This window comes from Callorhinchus milii, unplaced genomic scaffold (assembly GCF_018977255.1).
Source record: "Callorhinchus milii isolate IMCB2004 unplaced genomic scaffold, IMCB_Cmil_1.0 Scaffold23, whole genome shotgun sequence".
Lineage (NCBI taxonomy): Eukaryota > Metazoa > Chordata > Chondrichthyes > Chimaeriformes > Callorhinchidae > Callorhinchus > Callorhinchus milii.
Window position 1 is genome coordinate 4,374,412 of NW_024704764.1, and position 16,412 is coordinate 4,390,823.

Here is a 16,412-nt window from a genome sequence, read left to right on the forward strand (position 1 = left end):
AATAGCACTGTTCAGTGCTTGAGCTAAAGATATGGGGCCCAGTTAATCCTTCAGGGGGTAAAAGCAGTAACAGGCAGCCGAGCCCTGGGTGTAAAGATCTGATTTCACTGAACTCAGGACAAAATATTTTGTAAATGATATCCTAGTGGGAAGAGAGCAACTACTCTTCAGCCATCTTCAGTCCCCACTTGAGCACTACACAAGGTTCATGCAAGATTCCCTTAGGTAAATATTGCAAAATGAAGGGTCTGAAAGAGACATGTAATTACTCAGATAATATGGTAGATAATAATAATAATAATTCTTGCATCTGATAATAATAATATAATAATAATAATCCTTGCATTTGATATAGCGCTTTTCACGTCGGGAGGACGTCCCAAAGCGCTTCACAGAACACACTGTAAAGTGAATTGACTGTATATTTGTGGGCGAACGCGGCAGCCAATTGCGCACAGCAATGTCCCACAAACGGTCGTAGATTGAAAATGACCAATTTATTATTGTTTTTGGTTTTTTGGAGGGATTATTATTAGGCTCTGTGTGGACTAAGGAAACTTGCCCAAGGTTTCGCCCTCTGCCTGGAATTGAACTCAGGTCTCTCACTTGCAAAGCGAGTGCTCTAACCACTGAGCTACAGGACTCCACAGATATAGTGCCTCATCACATCTTCGAGACATCTCAGAGTGTCTCCACAAACAGTCGTCGATTGAGTGACCATATTATTACTAGGTGTCACCAATCTGCCTTCACAGATAGTTTTGTAGGTTTGTTTGAAACAAAAACATATATGTTTACAGAAGATCTGGGCACTCACTAAATCCCTGTTGTGACCCAACAGTTGTGACTACGCTGCTCTCCTGCTAGCTGTACTGTCAAGCTCCAGTCAGATGTTGGTTCTCAGCCCCACATGGCCAGTGGTTGTGGGGGGGCAGTTCTGCGACCTCTGTGCTTCTGCTGTTTGATCTTTCTGGCCAGTGCAGTAGCAAAGAATTGAGCCTAAGATGTTTGCTATAAAATATCTTGGTGCTATCAGTCGAAAGGGCAATGGTATGAAGTTTATTGGCATCTGAGCAATTACATGTCTCTTTCAGACCCTTCATTGTGCAATATTTACCTAAGGGAATCTTACATGAACCTTGTGTAGTGATAATATGGCAGCAAAGTGTTGGTTCAGTGGGAAAAAAGAATTAGGTTTGACTATGATTGACAGTGGTATTCCATCGCCGTGATCGGGGGGAAAATCCCCTTCAGGAGAGCAGGTGGGGGAAAGAGGAGAGGGGGGACAAGCAGTAGTAATGCGCTGAGCGAGCCCGAAACTCAAACTTTGCTAATCTGTCAGACAAGCCTTGTGTCATGAGGTGCTGAATTATCTCCTGCTAGTTCACAAACACTTCAGAAACTGTAAACAGCAAAACCTTTACTTTCTGTCTGAACCAGAACCACATATGATACACGTTTGCCATTGACACTCTGAAGAATACGGAGACAACAACTTAAAGGCCAGTCAGTCGGCCTTCACTGGCTGCTGGAGACAGCACTCATTATAATAATAATTCTAATATTCTTTGCATTTGATACAGCGCCTTATCACGTCTGCTAGACGTCTCAAAGTGCTTCACACAATGTTTATTTACTGTAAAATGAATTAACTATATATTTGTAGGTGAAACATGGCAGCCAATTTTGCACACAGCAGTGTCCCACAAACAGTTGTGGATTGAGTGACCAATTTATTATTATTTTTTTTTGAAGGAATTATTACTCACTAAAAAATGTATGTCAATCGACTAACAACCGGGTTCCTACTGGCTGCTGGTAAACAGAGGTGCGTGGCGTGAGGAAACTTGCCCAACGTTTTGCCCTGCCCGGGAATCAAATCCAGGTGTCTCACTTGTGAGGCGACTGCCCTGACCACTGAGCTACAGGACTGCACAGTGGAGTGAGGGGAACAGAACGCACAATGCAGTCAGCAGCACCTTGCCTGGGCTTTGCTGTTCAGGAAATCAGAGTGACAGTCAGTACTAACAGAAGCCAAAGCAGTGGATCCACATGAAGTTAATATATAAAATGACTTCAGGATCCAGCTTTGTGTTTGAGAATTGAGGACAGCAGTGTGTCTAATAATAATAATCCTTGCATTTGATATAGCGCTTTTCACGTCGGGAGGACGTCCCAAAGCGCTTCACAGAACACACTGTAAAGTGAATTGACTGTATATTTGTGGGCGAACGCGGCAGCCAATTGCGCACAGCAATGTCCCACAAACAGTCGTAGATTGAAAATGGCCAATTTATTATTGTTTTTGGTTTTTGGAGGGATTATTATCCCCAATCAGCACAGTTTTCATTGCTGACTACAGTCAATATGACTAATACTCACTTACAGATTCTGTTGTGAAAAGTAAATGATGTGGCTATTTGGGAAATTGCAGTGTGAAATTGCCAGTTCCTATATTAATGATGTGCTCCTTCCCTTGCAGAATAACAGTGCTGAGCAGAGGGTAACATTAGATATCGATCTCTGGGACAAGTTCAGTGAACTCTCGACAAAGTGTATTATTAAGACAGTCGAGTTTGCCAAACACCTGCCTGGATTCACCACTCTGACCATCGCTGACCAAATCACCCTCCTCAAAGCTGCCTGTCTGGACATCTTGGTGAGTGAAGCTTCATCCTTCTTATAACTGTTAGATAATAATAATAATAATAGCAATAATAATAATAACAACAATAATAACAACAATAATAATATTCCTCGCATTGATATATCAACTATCGAGAATACTTCCTCATGACAGTGGCCAATATACCTCCATTCTCTGGGACTCCTGTCCAAATCCCTCCACCTCCCTCTGTCCCTCCCTCTTGCTATAAGTTCAGGTTGTTGTGTTCGACAGTTATGATGACAGTTTGATGCGCAGTTGGATAATCTGACTGTCTCTGAAACTGGGCTGTAGGTCCAAATGCAGAACATTGCTTCCTGTTTAAACTATTGAACTAGAACTAAGATTCTCTTGGAACTAGGGACATCCTGCAGCCAAACAACAGTCCTTTCCCCAGTTTTCCTCACCGAATAGCAGGTCCCCTGTATAAGTTTGTTGTGTTTAGAACCAGGAGATACAAACTGATGCATAAAGAGAGGGAGTTGATGCGAATATTTCAGATACAGAGGAAGAAGTTGTGTTTTTGTGGGATCCTATAGTGTCAAAACAATTTAAACTGCTTCCCATTAATTATTGTCCAGCGTAGTGATTGTTTTAGTAAAACCATTTTGCGCACAGTCCTGGCCTGCACACGGTCCTGAAAAGCTTGACCGATTTCTCTGGAGGATTGTTGACCAGGAAAATCACTTCTCAGTTTGTATAATGTCATAGGAGGTTAACATCCACCTGAAGCACAGACAGACTCGGGTTGTCTCTCACTGAATGGCCCGGGTGATTGTACATCCTATAAACTAGGCTAAAGCAAAGCAAAAAGTGGGTGGTTTTTGAGAGAGAAACATTGGCCAGGACAATGCATTGACTGTCTCTCATTCTTCACTCAGATCCTGCGAATCTGTACCAGGTATACCCCCGACCAGGACACCATGACCTTCTCTGATGGCCTTACCCTCAACAGAACACAGATGCATAATGCTGGCTTTGGCCCTCTCACAGACCTGGTGTTCGCCTTTGCCAATCAGCTACTGCCTCTGGAGATGGACGATGCAGAGACAGGACTCCTCAGCGCCATCTGTCTCATCTGTGGAGGTGAGAGAGAGAAGTTTCTAGGTCTTGTTTTAGTAAACACGGTGCCAGCCATTTGACAAATTGATAGAATGGTGTAGCTCAGAAACAGGCCATTCAGCCCAGCAGGTCTGCGCTGGATTTACCTCTGAGCTGCTGTCTGGGGTGAAGGGTGATATGCAAGTTGTTGTTGCTGCTGTCTGGATTATAAAACTTTCCTGTCTCATCATTTGTGTTAATTCATCAGCTCAATGTTAGGTTTGATCCTACAATGAATTAACCTTGGATTTAGATAGACTGCAGTGAGGGAAATAACAATCAGTATGAACCCATAAAAGTCACAAGTCACAAGGTTGATTGGGATGAAGGAGGCCCTTTGGCCCATCTGATCTCATCCTTCAAGAGCATCACTGCAGATCCCTGTACAATGAAGCCTCCTCTCAGACTAGAGACACGGAATATTGACACGCCAAGATCGGTTGACTGTTCTCCCAGTGATGTGACAAAGGGAACAGACACCTACTGGGGAGGAGAATAAATATTTCAAATATAATATTTAAAATGCAATACAATATTGCTTAGCAGTAACCTTTAGAAACTGTGTGATAGCATTGTCCTACCTCGAATCCATTCATGGAAAATTGATAAAGGAACAAGCTTTTCCTCTTACCAACCAAAACCAAATTCCGGGAATATGAGTTTGACTCAACTCCCCAGCCTGCAGGCTGCAGAATCACTTGATCGGTGAAGTGATTAATGGAGACATGGACAGTGGATCTAAGTAAATATTAAATAACGTTTGCTATGACGTGGATTAATCTGAGGAATACTTTCAGGCCACATTTCCCACCCTTACATCTTACATATCTGTAGTCCCAACTAACGCTGGGATCGTCTGAAAAGGTTACAGCCGTCGACAGAGAGAGAGAGAGGGTCGAGCAAAGTCTGTTCTGAGGAGCCCAACCCATATTTCAAACCAATTTTGGGAGCAAATATTGTGACTGTCCTTTTGTCTAGAATCAGTCACCATGTCCCTGTCGCTCTGGAATTCTCTGCCAAAATCTCTCTCTCCCCCCCCACTCCCTCCTCACCCTCCATCCCTCCCTCCCTGATTGCTGCTGCTTGCCTTTTCCTTACCTTTGTAAGACTCTTAAAATCTCGACCTGGGTCAGGCTTTTTCTCAACGTCGACAAAGGGCTTTGAGACGTCTTGAAGATGTGATAAGGCACTGTATCAAATACAAGGATTATTATTATTACTACTACTGTTATATCTGTGAAGGTTTGGGACCTACAGGGAGGGGCAGTAGTTGTTGATCTGTGTTGCAGAAGGAAGGAAGGATGTAACAGCACAGATAAGAAGTTTTAATTTACAATCACTTGTTTTTACATGACTCACTTGTAACCTAAGCAATTGTAATCTGCCTCCTGTTCGGTTTATAAAACCTCACTCTCACAAGCTGCTCTGATGGCTCAGTGGAGAAATGTGTTGTGCGATGTGATACTGAGATAAAGTGTGGTCACAGGGTGCAGACCTGCTCTGTGCTGTCCAGCACCTTGGGACATTCTCCCGACATAAAAGCCGCTATACGCACGTCATGTGTTGTTTTGCCTGGGATACGAAGGGGAGGAACCAGTGACAGTGACATGCTTGCTATTGCCACCTAATGGCTGATGCAGGAAAGTGCAGTTGAGCAAATGAGGGGAAGATCAGACGGGGGTGATATAACTTTGGCTCTGGCTCTTACCCCCCTCCCCTCTATTATCTCACTAGTTAGGCTCAGGCTATCCCTTGATGACTGTTTAGTAAATTCCAGCCTTACCTCCCAGCTCGAGCCAGGGGTGGAGGGGGAGTAGCCCCTGATGGCAGCCAGTGAGTGAGCTAAAGCTACACAGGCAGCAGGTCAGGCAAGACCTGAAATACACAGAGGGCCTTAGGGAAAATCCTCATTGTATTCAGATTTAACTGTAAATCCAGGAAATTGTTCCAAACACTTTTTAGGCTGAAAAGGGAGAACTGAGTGATGAGGTGGTCCTCAGCCACTGTCCAGTGAGGCATCCACTGCAACAACAACAACTTGCATTTACACCGCGCCCCTCATTTGGGGTAGCATCACAGAGCACTTGACAATGGTGGAGTCTAAAACCGAGCCAGGGGGAGAGGGAGGGGGGAGGTGACCATAAATACAATCAAAAAGGAAGGTCTTTAGGTGGGATTTAAAAGTGGGGAGGGAGGGGACAAAGTGGAGGGATTGAGGGAGAGAGTTCCAGTGTTTTGGTGTGTAGTGACTGATGGCACGGCCACCGATGGTGGAGCTGAGGGGAAGAGGGACAAACAGGAGGCCGGAGCCAACGCCTTTCCACAAAGCTGCGTGGAAGAGGCAGTAAACGGGCAGACAACATGTTTAGTTGTAGAGAAATCGGGTCTTTTTCACTGGTCACTAACCATGTTGGGAAAGTCCATGGTCAGAGAAGTGACCAGAGATTATTGGAAGTGGCTGCCGGTCGGGAATTTTAAAGTCCATTTTGTACGAGTTGACTGATTGTTAGAGACAGTGACTTGTTTTCTCAGTAAATCCTGTCACTTTTCCATGTTTAAAATAGCAAGTACAGTATTGCAGCTTCTCGTGCCCCCCAGCGGCCATCTGCAGGATTTCTCTGGGCTTGAAGAGAAACATGTTCCATGTGAATGAAGCGAGTGAAGTCCTGAAGTTACACAGAGTTGGTGCAGAGACATTTGTCATTTGTCTGATTTAAACCAGTAAAGAGGAAAGCTGCATTTGTAGCCCAAGGGAGATTTTTTTTAACCCTTTGCTCTATTTTACATATGCACTGTGTTACCAGAATCAGACCTGTATTGTGGGGTCCTATAGCTCAGTGCTTAGAACAGTCACCTCGTAAGTGAGACCGGGGTTTGATTCCTGGGGGCGAAACGTTGGGCACGTTTTCTTACACTCCTCTGTTTACCAGCAGTAAATAGGAACCCGCTTGTTAGTCGATTGGCAGGTCACTTTTCTGGGGGGAATAATTCCTTCAAAAAAAATAATAAACTGGTCACTTCAATCCACAACTGTTTGGGGGTAACTCCTGTGCGTAATTGGCTGCCGCATTTGGCCCACAAAATTTACAGTCAATTAACTTTTTACAGTATATTTTGTGAAGGCTTTGAGACATCTCAAAGACGTGATGAGGCGTTATATCAAATGCAAGGCTTATTATTATTGTTACCTAATTCCTAATAAAACAGGATTATTATTATTATTAGACAAGAAAGAAAGGATTTTGCTCTTTACTCTGGACTTTATCTGAGCAAAAGAATAATGACTTTTTGTCACTGTTTAAAATTGGGATGATCTGGGTCCTGGCTCTGAGTCTTCTCTGTCTCTGGCTTTGCTGACGTTGTGTCTGCAAACTTGTGCTCTGGGATTTTGAATCCGCTAAGGACAGACACAGACAGACGAAGCCTGCCTGACTGATGGCTGCTTTAGTCAAGGGCATTGTCATGGATTTCTGGCTTGCAACTCAGAAATCACTGCTTCCACGGAGGCACTTAATTTGGTGTCACATTGTCAGAGACGTGTTCAAGGTTTTTCCCATCCTCACCAATCTGACCAGGAAATTAAGTTACTGTACATCCCGAGACTTGGCTCTGCATTGTCTGTACAGTTACTAAACAACCTTTGCGTTTTTCGCTAACCATCTGCCTGCACTGACCACATTCACACCTCAAATCCCAGAGGTGAAGCCAGTGACATACATGATAACAGCTCACAAGTCCCATCACAGACAGAACCATCTCTTACCCCTCCCCATCAGAGATACTGAGCGGACAAAACAACAACCTGTGCCCTTACACTGACTGATCTTTGCTCCTGTAACCTGAGGATTGCAAATCACATTCCTAATGACAGTGTTACCTGACTGATCAGGAGGGAGGCAGGTAGGGAGAGATGGGATCTGAGTGTGGAGAGAAGCTCTGATGTTGATGTATGTGACAGACCGGCAGGACCTGGAGCAGGCAGAGAAAGTGGACAAGTTGCAGGAGCCGTTATTGGAAGCTCTGAAGATCTATGTGAGGAAGAGGCGGCCGAACAAGCCACACATGTTTCCCAAGATGCTGATGAAGATCACGGACCTGCGCAGCATCAGTGCCAAAGGTCAGTGTGTCCAGGGGAGGAGAGCACAGCCGGACTTCCACATACACACACACACACACCACAGCCAGACTCCCCCACACACACACACCAACAGCCAGACTCCCCCCCCCACACACACACACACACCAACAGCCAGACTCCCACACACACACACCAACAGCCAGACTCCCACACACACACACACACCAACAGCCAGACTCCCACACACACACACACACACACACCAACAGCCAGACTCCCACACACACACACACCAACAGCCAGACTCCCACACACACACAAACAGCCAGACTCCCACACACACACACACACACCAACAGCCAGACTCCCACACACACACACACCAACAGCCAGACTCCCACACACACACACACCAACAGCCAGACTCCCACACACACACACCAACAGCCAGACTCCCACACACACACACACACACCAACAGCCAGACTCCCACACACCACCACACCACCCACCCCCACACACACACACCAACAGCCAGACTCCCACACACACACACACACCAACAGCCAGACTCCCAAACACACACACACCAACAGCCAGACTCCCACACACACCAACAGCCAGACTCCACACACACACACCAACAGCCAGACTCCCACACACACACACACCAACAGCCAGACTCCCACACACACACCAACAGCCAGACTCCCACACACCCACAGCCCCCAGACTCCCACACCAAACACACACACACACACCAACAGCCAGACTCCCACACCACACACACACACACACACACCAACAGCCAGACTCCCACACACACACACACACCAACAGCCAGACTCCCACACACACACACACACCAACAGCCAGACTCCCACCACACCACACACACACCAACAGCCAGACTCCCACACACACACACACACACCACAGCCAGACTCCCACACACACACACACCAACAGCCAGACTCCCCACACCACACCACACACCCACACCACACCAACAGCCAGACTCCCCACACACACACCACACCACCCAACAGCCAGACTCCCACAACACACACACACACCAACAGCCAGACTCCACACACACACACACCACAACCACACCCAACAGCCAGACTCCCACACACACACCACAGCCAGACTCCCACACACACACACACCAACAGCCAGACTCCCACACACACACACCACACCACACACCCAACAGCCAGACTCCCACACACACACACACACACCAACAGCCAGACTCCCACACCACACACCAACAGCCAGACTCCCACACACACCAACAGCCAGACTCCCACACACACACACACCAACAGCCAGACTCCCACACACACACACACCAACAGCCAGACTCCCACACACACACACACACCAACAGCCAGACTCCCACACACACACACACCAACAGTCAGACTCCCCCACACACACACACACACCAACAGCCAGACTCCCGCACACACCAACAGCCAGACTCCCACACACACCACACATCACACAACACACCACAGCCAGACTCCCACACACACACACACCACAGCCAGACTCCCACACACACACACCACACACACCACAGCCAGACTCCCACACACACACACACACACACCACAGCCAGACTCCCCACACACACCACACACAACAGCCAGACTTCCACACACACACACACACCAACAGCCAGACTCCCACACACACACACACCACAGCCAGACTCACACACACACACACACACCAACAGTCAGACTCACACACACACACACACACCACAGCCAGACTCACACACACACACACACCACAGCCAGACTCACACACACACACACCAACAGTCAGACTCCCACACACACACACACCAACAGCCAGAGTCCCAAACACACACACACACACAGCACAGTCAGACTCCCACACATATACACCAACAGTCAGACTCCCACACACACACAAACCAACAGTCAGACTCCCACACACACACAAACCAACAGTCAGACTCCCACACACATACACACCAACAGTCAGACTCCCACACACACACACACAGCACAGTCAGACTCCCACACATATACACCAACAGTCAGACTCCCACACACATACACACCAACAGCCAGACTCCCCCCCCCCCCACACACACACACACACGCGCGCGCGCGCACAGCACAGCCAGACTCCCACACACACACACCACAGCCAGATTCCCACACACTCCGAGACACCCGGGGAAGAAACTCTCCAGACAGTATTCTTGATAGCAGACTACGCTGTTTAATGCTAACTCTCTGTGGTCCCCCAAGTCTCGGCTCGCACTAACCTGCACCTCATACTCTCCAGCATTGGGTAAATGGGGCGCATGCCTTCAGGCAGAGAGAGTGCATTCCATTCCAGACACAGAAATCTGCATGTAGGTGGCTTACATATCCAGAACCTCTCAGCTTGGTTTGGATACTCTCCAGCACAGTGATGCGTTGTCTGTGCAAGTGTTCCTTGTTTTTCTAAGTTTTCACCTCTGCTGAGACCCAAATTTCACCTTGTTTTAGGCCTACGATCATCGTCTCAAAAGTTTCAGATTGTACAACAGTTAGGAATTTTTTTAATTTAATCCTAATTTGGGAGACTATATATTTCAAGAACTACAGAAACAGCAGCTAAGAATTTAATGTATCTAAGAATTTTATAATAATCCTTACATTTGGTGTAGTGCCTTTCACATCGAGAGGACGTCCCAAAGCGCTTCATAGGAAATAATGTAGAGTGTAGTGACTGTGATTTGTAGGGAAACGTGGCAGCCAGTTTGTGCACCTCAATGTCCCACAAACAGCTATAGAGAAATGATCAATTTTTATTTTGGGGATTGTTGGCCAGGACACCGGGGGAGAAGAACTCCCTCTGCTTTTGATTTTATCGTTCGACCGAGCAGGGCACAGAGACTGTCTCGATTTCAAGTTTCAGCCGAAGGACGGCACCTCCAATAATGCATCACAACCCAGGACTGGACTGAGGTGTCATGTTAGACTGTGTGACTCCCAAGTCCCGTCATGGGGCTTGAACCCACAATCTTCTGAATCAGAGGCGAGCGAGAGAGATACTCTGAGCCAGGCTGACACACATCTCCCAAAATCCTGCACAATTTGAAATGTTTGACATTTGCTGTTGGTGGTGATTTACTGCCCGGCAAGATCACGCCTCCTGGTTAGTGGTGACTTACCTGCCCACAGGGTCACGTCTCCTGGTCTTATATTCATTCCTCTGTTCCCAGGTGCTGAGCGGGTTATTACCCTCAAAATGGAGATTCCAGGATCCATGCCACCGCTCATTCAGGAAATGCTGGAGAATTCTGATGGACTCGACCCTTCCTGCTCTCCTTGTAGCAAAAGCAGCGTGGCCCGTCCGTGTAGCAGTCCCAGCCCCAGCCCCAGCATGTCTCCCAGCTCTGCCAGCAGCAGCCCCACCACACAGTCACCGTAGCTTCATGAACAACACAGGGCGAGTGAGTCGGACTCTCACTCACTCGACATTTGATGTGATTATAAGCCGGATAAGCTGCACAGCGCCGCCGCAAGTTTGTAGCCGCGTTTCCTGCAGCAGTTTGTGGAAGACAGAATGGAACTGGCACCCTGCTCCGCCACACAGAAGCTCTCACTGAAAAACACAACGAACAATGGCCCAGAGCTGCACTGAGCAAACGATCTGAACTCTTACAACCCCTGAAATAAGAATCAATCGTTGCCACAGAACCCTGCAAGCACTGAGCCTCTGGTGGCTGCAGAGCAACGCTTGAGTTAAAGCTAGGAGAGAACTGTGAAGACCCTCGTTTTTGTTTTTTTTTGTTTTGAATTTTATTTTCCTCCTTGTTTATTTTCCATCATCTCATTTAATTTCTAGCTGATAGTCACACAGGTTCACCAGCAGAAACCCGATTGTGTCGGAACACAAAGGAACAAAGCAAAGTTTATAGAAATGAAACCAGTTTTTACAAAAAAATTACCATTTGGATGATTTTCAGCATTGTTTAACATTGGGTTTATCAGAAGGAAACAAAAATGACACTTTTGCGAATGAGTTGTTTATGTAAAAGAATGAAGGTAACTAGGTCAATCTAGGGATGTTTGTAAATAAGCTGTTCTGCTCAATATGCTCCAAAGAGTTCCCAACCCTCTATGCCTTTGTTCACTAGATGTTCATGTTAAGCACATTTATTCTGAGAGAATGAGAGAGGTCCTGTAGGTCTGGAAATCTACCAGCTTGATGTGTGCACACACACATACACAGGATACATTTATAACCACTGCCATCTATTGATTGGGAATTGGTTGGGATGGGCAGGACACTGGGTTAAAACACTGTCCTCTTTTTCTGGAATTTAAAGTCCAGTGTGAGCAGCAGATCGCTGGATCTGTGGGCTATTGTTGACTGGGTGCTGAAGGTTGGAAAGTGCGCTGAGATGGACTGTCCAGATCCCTACGTTTTATCATAGAATCACTTTTCAAAAAAGATAAATTATTTCCACCTTTTAAAAATCCCAGTGTTTTTTTTAAGAAATATAAGTGAAGTAAAACCTCTTGTAACCTTTTACTGATCAATTCAGGTTCCTCTGTAGTCCAGCTCAAGAAGTTCTCAGTGGGTTAGATTGACTGCAGTTGCTCGCAATGGCTTGATCGCACCAGTAGTGTCTTTGGCGGAGTGGAATTTGAGCTTCTCAGGGTTTTGACCAGCAGTTACTGTGAGCAAAGACCCAACACAGTGCTCAGTAAAGGTGTGACTGACTGGACATGAGAAGGAACGGCTGCTGTGTCTTTCCACCACATCTTTATTGGCTCTCAATGATCTAGTTATAATTCTGCTTTAAAACTGCGTTGGATATTTTTGGATATTTGATACTGCTGAGTATCTAGTCACACACATCTCAAAGGGTGAAACACAGGCAATAAATAACTCAAAACAAATGAGCTGACACAGGCTGGGAGCAAGTGTTGCTCTGGGTCACTTCCACTTTGTGTTGCTCTCTACCTCCTGTAGCCCCACACCACAGGGCCATCAAAATCCACAATTTTGCTCTTTCACACCCATCAGCTGAGTTTTGGGGTTGGGGCTGAGCTGTGGCTGAGGCTGAACTGGGCTGGGGGTGAATTCAAGTGATGCAAAACAGATGGGAGTTCAGAAAGAACAGCATTTACCAAAACAATTTAAACAATTTGGCAAATATCCCCTCCCCCACAACACCGACTCCTTAAAAAATGAATTCAGTGCTACCTGTTTAGGATCAGTTTAGGTTCCTGTGTAAAGAAATGGGCTGAAGCAAAGGTTGTTGCTGCTGCTACAAACACCAGCTATATTGACTTTCAGTCCAGACTGCGAGCCGCTGTGAGTGTCTGTGTTTCCAGTGATTACTCCATTGGTCTTCAAAACAATGGAACTCGTTGGACAGCAAATGAGGAAAATAAGACTTGAGTTTTTCTTGTTTGGTTTGGGGTAAATTCCAGGCCCCAGGAATCACTCTCATCTCCCAGCCTTGGCTGAGATTCAGTCAGGGCCTACTTCCTGTTTAGTAATTGCTTTGGGGGTGATGAGGAGATAAGCTATGAAGGTCAGCAGGCACAGAATGGCTTTATTTAACTCATCTATCCATCAGCACCACTCAGGCAGAATGGATTTGAAGCTGTAGATATGAACAGACCTGCTGGAATCTGCTTATCTGATTGATTTACATCCTGCAGGCTTCCCAAGAGTTGGTCTGGTTGAGTTTGACGCAATTGGGCATCAGGTTAGGTTTGAGGGAGATGGAGAACTCACAATCACATTTGTCTTTTGTTCCTCTTCTTTCCACCAAATACCCAGTGGTTCTGCCCATCCAGCCAGTCCCTTTAATGAGACACCAATCCCGCTCATTATGTGCTTCAGCGTCACCTGTGCTGCCCAGCAGTTTAAATGAAAGAATTGTGTATAATTTGACCAGAATTCACATCTTACAAATCGCAACAGAACTTGGCTGGTCAGGAGGCCTTGTGGTAACCCAACTGTAATGTGGCACCTTGAGGAGTAATGGTGCCGGCAGCCAGATTGGCAACATTGAGATATATACCTGGGGAGGGAGGGTCTGAGGTTATGATTTATCCTCGAGATTATAGCAAAATGTGTTGTTCTTACTCCCCTCCCCCCAACCCACCCACTCACTGTACTGGAGGATCACTGGGGGAAGGGTTGAGGCCATGCTTTATGCACCTTAAACCTCTCCTGTCAAAAAGCAAACGAGCTTCCCACAGATAAGGGTAGGAGAAAGCTGGTCTTCTCTCTTAGCAAAGCACGTTCTCCACCCCCACCCCCAGTGAAGCAGACACGCCAGCAGTGAGGCAGGATTCCCTAACACAGCTTAGAATTTTTTATATATACTATTTATTTAATTTTTTAGAAAAATAATGAGTGAAACAAGCTCACCTGGTTTGCCCAGGTTAGAGTTGCTGTCGGCAGAAAGGCAAGTTAACTGCTGGCGTGAGGAAAGGTGCCAGCCACTGATCACTGCGCTCATTATGCATTGATGAGGGCTAAAATGCACAGACTGTGACGAGGCAGGTGGGCTTGCTGTCAGGGTCTGAGTATCCCTTGCGCCAGCTGGATGTGGTCACTGGCTCATTAGAAAAGGCGTTCCTTATCCTGCTGGTGACCAGACCCTTGTGTTAATGAGCACGAGCTCACACGCAGGGAAGGAGACGGTGTTGGAATCTTACTTGTGACACGGATCTGCACAGGGTATTGGGGGGTTATGGCCGTGGGCCACATACGTTCGTTCCAATGTTCCATGGTGAGATGGCCACAGGTGTCCTCCACGTCCTCACTGCTGCATGTTATTGCTTCATCCTGTGATTGCAAACCAACTCCCACCCCAGCTTTCCTCCCAGACCAGTGACAGCACGTGTCTGTCTCTGTATGTAAGTGGCGACGTGACTCGATTCAGTGTCATATTTACATGTTTTTTCTATTGTAAAGCCCCCCCTGTGGTTTTATCAAATTAAGGTACAGTTACACATTTGGTTGAATCATTAACCTGACGCCTCAACTGTTATTGATGAGTTCTTGTTCTGTCAATGGATGTGTTAGTGTACCGGGTCAGACTGTACAGTAAGACTTCCTATAACAAGGCTTTCTCTGTGCAGATGTTACTGTTAAACTTTTCATGAAGTCTACTGGCAAAAGAATAAAGTTATATTTATTCTACAATATGTATCGCCTTTTTTGTGGAAAAAGCACTGAGTGTGATAGACGTATCACATTTTTAGCCTTACTCTATCCCGCAATCCCTCCGCCTCACCCCCTCTCTTGCCTCTTTCAAGTCCCAGCTAAAGACCTTCCTCTTTGACTGTGCCTTCGGCCACCCTGCTCTTCACCCCTCCGGACCCCAACTCCCATCTTGGGTCCAAAATCCCTGACTGTCCAACCCACTGGGACATCTTTCCGATGTGAAAAGCGCTATTACACGGGTAAGTTGTTGTAGTTGTCATTTGATTTCCCCCTGGCTGCAGACTTGTGAAGATTAATTAATGTTCTCTTCCTCTTTGGAGATTGAGATTTCCAATTAAAATGCTGTTTGCTGGGAATTCAGCTCCTTACCTTAAATGACATCAATTGTTGGATGAGACGTAAGGTAATTAATTCTTTGTCTGTAAATGTTTTACATCTTTAATTTCAATTGTTTTTATTCTCATCCTCTTCTATTCTTGGCTGACAGGAAACTGAACTCTCTGCCCCTGCCCCTGCCCCAGCCCCTGCCCCTGCCCCAGCCCCTGCCCCTGCCCCTGCCCCAGCCCCTGCCCCTGCCCCTGCCCCTGCCCCAGCCCCTGCCCCAGCCCCTGCCCCGCCCCTGCCCCAGCCCCTGCCCCCCCTGCCCCTGCCCCAGCCCCTGCCCCTGCCCCTGCCCCAGCCCCTGCCCCAGCCCCTGCCCCTGCCCCGCCCCTGCCCCGCCCCTGCCCCAGCCCCTGCCCCTGCCCCTGCCCCAGCCCCTGCCCCTGCCCCTGACCCAGCCCCTGTCTCTGTCCCAACCTGTGCTGGATGTGCAGCTGATCTGAGTTGGACAAGAGTGTTGGGTAGCGTTACATCCCTTTTCCTTCTGGTGTCCAAAACTCAAGGATGCCGGCAGCTTCAGGTAAGATGTTGAGGACAATTTAAAAAACAGTAAAATGTCTTGTGTTCGATTTCAAATCCCTTCACCCCCTGGCACCTCCCTCCCTCTCCGACCTCCTCACTCCTCAATCCACCCCTGGCACCTCGGCACCTCCCTCCCTCTCCGACCTCCTCACTCCTCAATCCACCCCCTGGCACCTCCCTCCCTCTCCGACCTCCTCACTCCTCAATCCACCCCCTGGCACCTCCCTCCCTCTCCGACCTCCTCACTCCTCAATCCACCCCCTGGCACCTCCCTCCCTCTCCGACCTCCTCACTCCTCAATCCACCCCCTGGCACCTCCGGTCGGTTGGCACCGGCTCCTGCTCGTCCCCCGCACCCTCTGCCCCACCATCAGAGGTCGCGCTCTCAGCCACTACGCCCCAAAACTGTGGAACACTCTTCCCTCGAGGG

General features: G+C 47.4%; 1 protein-coding gene across 12 annotated transcripts in view; it reads left to right on the forward strand.

Moving 5' to 3' along the window:
* The window catches only part of raraa (retinoic acid receptor, alpha a), a 377,347-nt gene extending 362,291 nt beyond the window's left edge, over nt 1-15,056 (forward strand). For all 12 annotated transcript variants that reach the window (XM_042343419.1, XM_042343417.1, XM_042343418.1 and 9 more), the window contains 4 exons: nt 2,483-2,659; nt 3,547-3,751; nt 7,725-7,883; nt 11,104-15,056. In XM_042343419.1, the coding sequence (XP_042199353.1) occupies nt 2,483-2,659; nt 3,547-3,751; nt 7,725-7,883; nt 11,104-11,312 (750 nt within the window). In that variant the 3' untranslated portion in view covers nt 11,313-15,056. The remainder of the gene's footprint in view (nt 1-2,482; nt 2,660-3,546; nt 3,752-7,724; nt 7,884-11,103) is intronic.
* The last annotated feature ends 1,356 nt before the right edge of the window (nt 15,057-16,412 follow it).